This window comes from Gossypium hirsutum, chromosome A12 (assembly GCF_007990345.1).
Source record: "Gossypium hirsutum isolate 1008001.06 chromosome A12, Gossypium_hirsutum_v2.1, whole genome shotgun sequence".
Taxonomy (NCBI): domain Eukaryota; kingdom Viridiplantae; phylum Streptophyta; class Magnoliopsida; order Malvales; family Malvaceae; genus Gossypium; species Gossypium hirsutum.
The window spans coordinates 9720626-9728556 of NC_053435.1; the positions used below are offsets into that span (position 1 = coordinate 9720626).

Consider the following 7931-nt stretch of genomic DNA (forward strand, 5'->3'; position numbering starts at 1 on the left):
TGGATCTGACAATCGGGTCGAGTAAAAGGTGTTACAACTAAGCTCTTTGAACTTAAAGCGTTAATTGTTTAAAACGTATAGGTTTTGAACTTTTGAGAAGATGGTGTCCTTGACTTGGGAGCACGAACACTTGAATTTAAAGTTGTAATTGGTGTGTATATTGGCATGTACGCAAAAACATTTATTATAATTGAAATTGTAAGGTTATTTGTAAAGTTCTACTATTTAAATATCTCTTTTATAAGCTTTTCTTTCATTACTCTATTTGAGCGTGTGTATGATTAGAAATTTTGTTTAATTGTGTTTCAAAAGAGTTTTAAATGAATTTGCAACTTATTTTACTTGTATTGATGATGTTTAAAGTTGATTTGAAGTGATTTTTACTCTATGGGTCCAAGGCCTCGAGATCTAGATACATTGAAACCAAATTTCTATAGTTCTGCACCCAAGTTTCGGGACTTGGAAGTTCAAGTATCAAGACTTGTAGCCCCTGCACCTGCAGAACTTATTTTTTGAGCAATTTGAGCTCCCAAAACTCCATTTGATTTTTGGGCATGTTCAAATCCCTTAGAAATATTGCAAAATGATTTAAAAAAATGTATTCAAGCTTTTTGAATGTTAAATATGGTTTTTAAAGAATTCTTTATGAAGCTTTGAAATAACTTTCTTAAAAGAAACATTTTGTACGAGCTAAGGATGTGTTCCGATAGCATCTCTCATTCATACCATACGTCGGGACGAGTGAAGGGTGTTGAAGTGGAGTGAGATCCATAATCCATGATCAGTATTGATATTTTAAGCACTACTAGTGACCACATCTCCAATCTTGAAAGAAAAAAACAAAAAGAACGCATCATTGACCATATAGTATACAACAAAGTACATTTACATTTTAATGGGGTGTTTTAACTTCCACCCTCTATTCCCTATGACTACAAAGGAGAGGACCAAAAGGAAGTTCACAAAATTGGGAAATTTATGATTCACTCGCACCCCCTCAATTTCCTTCTTATAAAAACACAAACCTAAAGGAAGGTGATGGAGAGAAAAATAGTTGTTCAAATTTTGTTTCTACTCTACAGTTATTTCAAGTATAGTGGTAAGTCTGGGCTTTTTATATCTCCGAAGAAGTAAAGAAGAGCACACCACGCTTACAGAGGAAAGGGCCATACAGGCACCAGCTGCCCATGGTGGCAACTTTATCCCTAATGATGGATACAAAACCCCAGCAGCAATTGGTATTGCCACCACATTGTACGCCATCGCAAAAACATAGTTCCACCGTATCCGGCTAAATGTTTTCCTGGACAGATCGATGGCTGTGATCACATCTTCCAAGTTATTTCTCATTAAAACATAGTCTGCAGCTTCTATGGCAATATCTGTCCCTGCCCCAATTGCCATACCAACATCTGCAGCTGCTAGTGCAGGAGAATCATTAATCCCATCACCCACCATAGCAACTATGCTTCCATCTTTCTGGAATGATCGCACAACTTCAGCTTTTCCAGCCGGCATTACCTCTGCCCTAACATCTCGGATACCCACCTGTCCAAAATCAAATACATTCTCTTCATGCTGAACATAAATTTTAATGCTCTACAGTCTGCATAGACAGTTGTTTTGTTTTGTGATCTTAGTTTATTGGTACGAGCAGATTAGATGAGTTTGTAACTTACATCAGATAAACAACCAATGCAATATTGAGCATTGTATTCAGGTTAGCAGTTTTTCAACATAAGCCCGTAAAAAATAATGCAATGCTAATGCATGTATGCATGTATGTATGTATGTATGTGTACAAACCTCCCTAGCAACAGCTTGAGCTGTCCTCCAATTATCCCCGGTAACCATGACAGGTCTGACACCCATTTTCTGTAGGCCTTGTACAACCACAGCAGCTTCTCTCTTCAATGGATCTGCTACTCCCAAAACTCCAATCACGTTACCATCATAGGCTGCAAGTATGCCTGTCCTCGCACTTTCTTCCAAATCAACCACAAATTGTTCTACATGGGCAGAAATGCTAACTCCACTTTCCGTAAGCAGTTTCCTGTTACCAACCTGTTCACAAATACCATGTTTGATAAATGAGTAACAAAAAAATTTTCTACACCCTCAGAATTGATATAATGATCAAGCACTCACCAGCACTCGCTTTCCGTCAATAAAACACTGAATTCCTCTTCCTGGCACAGCAGAGAACTCTGCAACATCAAGAAGCCATGCAGAAATTGGAGATTCTTTGCTGCTGTATTCGGCATCTTCAGTTAACGAATTCTCATCGAAGAAATGGAAGTGGCGTGCATATTCAACTATTGCTTTGGCCAATGGGTGTTCACTGCTAGCCTAATGAATGAGAAGGGGGAAATTCAGTAACTGCAGAAATGCATTGGAAAAAAAAAAGTTTGAAACTAGTTAGGCTGTTAGAAATAACCTCTGCAGAAGCCACCAGTGTAAGGAATTCTCCACGGTGCATCTCTGAAAAAACTTTTACAGTTGTGACCTTAGCTTTGCCCTGAGTTAAAGTTCCAGTTTTGTCAAAAATAACATACTGGACCTTCTGAGCTCTTTCCAGTGCATCTCCTCCTTTTATCAACACACCATTACTTGCTCCAACCCCTGTAGCAACCATGACAGCGGTTGGAGTAGCCAAACCAAGAGCACAAGGACATGCGATCACCACCACAGATATTGAAAACATAAGGGCAAAAACAAAGTAATTGCCATTTTCTGGAAGCCACTGCTGAGGGTAGGCTCCAGCAGCTCCACCAGCATACCTACAAACAATCAACAAAAGAACTCAATATAAGATGGAAATCAGACATTTTATCTCACAAAAAGGAGAATATGACAAAATAAACCTTTCAGATCTTACCAGCCCAACAATGTGATCAAGGACAAAGTAACAACAGTAGGAACAAAGATACTTGCTACCTGCAAGCCATAGAAACCTAGAGTCAAGCAAGACAACAAAATTGCCGGTAAAGCTTCAGCATTAACAAACAGGTTCTTCCAACTTGAAGTCGTACCTCAGAGATGCTACAACATTGAACATAAATCTTTAATATGAAAACATAGTAGAAATATTCTAAAGGTGTACATTTTTTAAGGGAACTTCCAGAACTTTTGCAATGAATTTTGTCCCCAGTCATTCCAAACTTAACCACAAACCATTTGACATCATTTCGATAGAAACTACATAAAAGTGTCATTCGTTCTAATTGTCATTTGAAAATTAATATGACCATAGAACATTTCTAATTTACTGCAGTTACTTATACCAGTTTCTCCAACAAAAGTTCTCACACTTCTCTTCCACTATCTCCCCACGCTCCTAAAATGTTAATTCTTACTTTCAATTTCATATTCTAACAAAATAAAAAAAAGTTAATTACTTTAAGGATAGACTTATCATCTTTTCTTCAACCATATAAATGGATAAAACTTAAGGACAAATAGGATAGATCAACTAATCATATCCAACCAACGAGCTAATTCAAATAGTAACGTTAAAACATTTCGCACATTCAACTGCAATCAATTTTACCATCTTATCAACCAAGACCTTGAGGAGATTTAGAATAATCATTTTAGAGCAACGTAACATGCATTCTCTTTTCTTCATGACACCAAATAAATCAAGTTTCCATTAAGAAAACTTACAAAATCAGCAAACTTCTGAATAGGAGCTTTGGACATCTGAGCTGTCTCAACCAAACTAATAATCTGGCTCAAAACCGCTTCAGAACCTATTTTGGTAGCTTTTATGTGAAGAGCACCATGTAAATTAATTGTTCCACCAATAACTGGTGAATCAACCTCTTTCGACACAGGTACAGATTCACCAGTTACCATGCTTTCGTTTACATAACTTGAACCCCACACAACAACACCATCAGCAGGAAGCTTGGCACCAGGAAGAACTTTTAATATATCACCAGGCTGAATTAACAAAGCATCGACTTCCCTTTCTCCAATAATGTTTCCACCTGCAAAAAGAATAAACACAGGCTTTCAGTCCTTCAATTTGATTTTTGGCACTAAATTTGATCCTATTTAAGACCATACAATACTATCAATTACTTGATAAGAAAGACAAGATGGCATGAATAACAAAAGTTAACTCCTTGATACACACCAAAATGAACCCAAGATTAAGAAGCCCTTACCATTGTCTTTAACTACCAACAATGCTGTAGCTGGTGCAAGTTCTACTAGCTTCTTGATAGCATCTGAAGTTTTCCCTTTTGCAAGACATTCCAAATACTTCCCCAATAATACAAACGTTATCAGCATGGAACTTGTTTCAAAGTATGTTGGTGACCAAAACCCAGTTATGGCACCATAAAGAAGAGCACCAACAGAGTAGAAATATGACGCTGAAGTACCCAATGCAACTAAAACATCCATGTTAGTAGAACCATTTCGAAGAGCTCTGCCAGCTGCCACGTAGAAGCGCTTCCCGATAACAAACTGAACAACACTTACTAATGCCCATTTCAACCAATCACCCATTAAGAAAGGTCCACATCTCCAGAGCAAGAAGGCATCCAACAAGGGTATATGGGGACAAACTACTCGAATCAGAAAGACAGGAATCTGGATCAAAACAGACCAACAGTTAGTTTGAAACTAATACGAGTAGGGGAACCAATTAACATATTGAAACGTAGACAACATTTGTTGAAGAAAGATTCCAGAAAATAGCTACTATATGGAAGCCATAAGCCAAGAGTGTTCTTATGCTTTCATGTAAAAGGCTATACGGTTTCAAATACAGATTCTTGTAAGTCTTTCCCTTTAGCTTCTTGAAGGCTTATGTTCAAGAGGAAAAATAAATGATGCAATATAGCTCAAAACTAGACTACTAGTAAAGAGTATATATATAAAAATACTCACACTGAGAAACAAACTGGAAGTAAAAAGCTGGAACATAATTGAGGTTTCTTCATCTTTAGTAGTCATTCTTGCATATGGATTCATAACATGTAGTTTGAACTTCCCTTTACTTCCTCCTTCAATTCCATCAACCAAGGATCTTGAACTGACAACTTCAGGATCAAAAAGAACTTCAAGTTCTCCAGAACTTCTGTCAAAACGAAATTGTCGAACCCCTTTCAAGCTGCTAAGTATGCCTTCGATAAGCTGTACATCTAGCTCGTTAAAAACACCAGCAACCCCAAGTATGATTTTATCCTGCTCACTACTCTGTACAAGTGAGGCTTCAAAACCAGCATCTTCAATTGCGTTGACTATATCATCTTTACTAATTACAGTGGGATCATATTCAACTTCCCCTAATGAAGTGGCTAAAGCAACAACAGCCCTACTAACACCAGGAAGATCTCTCAAAATGCCTTCAACAGAGTTGACACAGGCTGCACAGGTCATACCTCCTATTGTAAACTGCCCCACAAGCACTCCACGAGGCTTTGTTCCAACATTGCTGGGTTCAAGTAGAATTTCTGCCTCAAACCCTGCATCTTCAATGGCATTCTTTATGTCTTCATCCTGAATTTCATGTTAGTGTTAGAGAACACTTGGTTCACAAAAGCTCCATTTTCAAAGTACATTCATTCGACTCAAGCACATGAACTGAACCCAAGACGATGAGTTTCAAGTACCAGGAATAAGGACTGTGGTAGAACACCAGACATCACACCCAAGGAGAAAAAGAACACTTAATCTGTGTCGTATAGATAAAAAAAAGAGGGGGGGGGGGGAACAGCAGCTATTGAAATGTTGCATTTCAGCCAAATATGTACCTCATGACAGAGAATCGGTGAAGCAATAGAACAAATCTCCTCCTCCATGTATTTAAAAATAAAATACCCATAGACTGACGCAAAACATTTTCTCCATGATTACAACACCGGAAGAAGAGCAAATACCATAGATGCAGCAAAACATGTGATGCCTTGTGTGTTTGTTTAGAGTGAGAGGGATTAAACATCAGCAATCATCAAAAAGATGTTTTTGGATCCTGTAAACTTGAGAAACTAATAATTTACACAATGCAAATGGTAGAAACCATGACGAAACATTGACTAAAAGTCATATTCATGATCATTCTTATACAGAACTAGCCACATTTACAGATAAGACACCGTGAAAAATCAGATTTCAAATGCAATATTTAGAGGCATAATAGTCAATATAGCTTATGAAAATTAAAATGCGGAAAAGCTCCAAGACAAATAGCAAACAGTACTATACTTTAGCAAAAGTGTGGGAAAAAAATCACGCATTAAAATCAACTTAGGCAAATAAATGAAGAGAGTAGCTTGTCGACCTCAACCAACATTAATTAAGCCAATCTTCTGTAATTAAACAAATCCAATACCATAATCACAAAGTCAAACACGGAATAAAAGAAACGAAGCTAAAATTATCTAATGAAGCAAACCCGACAAGCGTAATTCTGTTTGAAAATAATGATCAAGGAAGAAAGAGCAGTAACCTTAACCAAATTAGGATCAAAAACAACATCAGCACGGTTCTGCAACAAAGCCACGGATGCTCTTAAAACCCCATTGATGCTCTTCAAAGCAGCCTCGACGGAATTGGAGCAGGCGGCACACGTCATCCCCGTTACAGTGACCTGAATTCTCCGCATACTACCTTCTTCAATACTTTCCAACTTATAATCTCCTGTTTCGTATGAATCTAAGAGTCGAGTACCTTCTTCCATGTCGTCGGGATCATCAGCGCGTACCGACGAGGGATACGTGGATCTCCAGACGCCGGCCGCCTGCGACGTGAGTTGCAGGTCCCTCGAGCCCGGCGACATTAGGGTACAGAAAGAAAGGAAATGAAAAGAGGTGAAAATTTGAGGAAAGAGGAAAAGGCAGAGACGCAGAGAACAAATCAGAGGGAAAGGAGAGGAGATTTGTTTATGTATATATAGAAAGAAAGAAAGAAAAAAAGATATATTGGAGAGAAAATGTGTTGGGAGAGATTTCCGAGGGAGATGGTGGAGACAGCAATTTTTCAACTAGAAACTTTGGGTTGGCTTGCCTGGCTCCACCAAACTACCAAATTGCCCTTGCAATATATATGGAATTACCGTTAGACCGCTTTGTACTTGCGAACAGTGTTAGAGTTGCACTACACAACAGGTTGTGGGGCCCTGTCATTGCCAGGGCAAGTCAAGGCTGCTTCACCTAATCTATTTCTATTTCAGTTTTCACCGATCAAATTAACTCCCTAACTTGATCCTACTATTTTAATTACAAAACCAACCTTCATGCTCCCATCCGTTTTGGTTATAACATCAACAAATTTCCCCCTTTTTCTTCGTTTTCCGTTTCTTACAACAATTTTCTACACACATTTATCCATTATCCATATATAGTTTCAGCTTTGCTTACACAGGATTTATGAATTTTCACTTATTATTTATATTTTTATCAATTTGGTCCTTTTTTCTTTTTTAGTTAAATTTCAACTTCAACCCTTTAAATAGGAGTCAACCTTAACCATTATTTTTTCAAAAAATAATTTATTTACTTCTTTTTGATGAAAATGTAGACTAAAATGTTAATTTTTTTAAATATGTTAATTTGTATGGTAATTCATATGTGATTCATGTATCAACATTTATATTTTTAAAAAAATTGACTTTCAAAAGAAGAAGAATGGTCAAATTTAATTTAAAATAATAATAAGAGTGAAATTTTTGTTTAAAAATGTAAAAATTGAGGACTAAAATTATGATTATATCAACTTTTAAATGTTATTTCAATTTGTAATATTCTTATTTATTAAATTGAATCAGATTTAATTTAAAATATTTTAAATAAGATTTAACTTAATCTATCAATAGATTTAAGAGATGAAACTAATAAATACCTGTTCTTGCCATAAAGCAAATTATAGTTGATTGTGGGGAAGAAGGAAATAATCTGGCATCAATCAAGTTATATGTT

General features: G+C 36.8%; 1 protein-coding gene across 2 annotated transcripts; it reads right to left on the reverse strand.

Annotated features, from left to right (window-relative positions):
• Positions 1 to 826: 826 nt before the first annotated feature.
• LOC107927733 (copper-transporting ATPase RAN1) lies at positions 827 to 7023 on the reverse strand. Of its 2 annotated transcripts, none has more exons than XM_016858837.2 (9): positions 6464 to 7023; positions 4903 to 5514; positions 4173 to 4602; positions 3667 to 3992; positions 2879 to 2937; positions 2438 to 2780; positions 2149 to 2349; positions 1807 to 2064; positions 827 to 1548 (listed from the first exon to the last, which is right to left on the reverse strand). In XM_016858837.2, exons 1-9 carry the CDS (start codon positions 6791 to 6793, stop codon positions 1072 to 1074), a joined length of 3036 nt encoding a protein of 1011 aa, XP_016714326.2. In that variant the 5' UTR covers positions 6794 to 7023; the 3' UTR covers positions 827 to 1071. The 2 variants fall into 2 exon arrangements, with proteins under 2 accessions (XP_016714326.2, XP_040938608.1); XM_041082674.1 differs by lacking the exon at positions 6464 to 7023 and adding an exon at positions 5769 to 5986.
• Between the last annotated feature and the right edge of the window lie 908 nt (positions 7024 to 7931).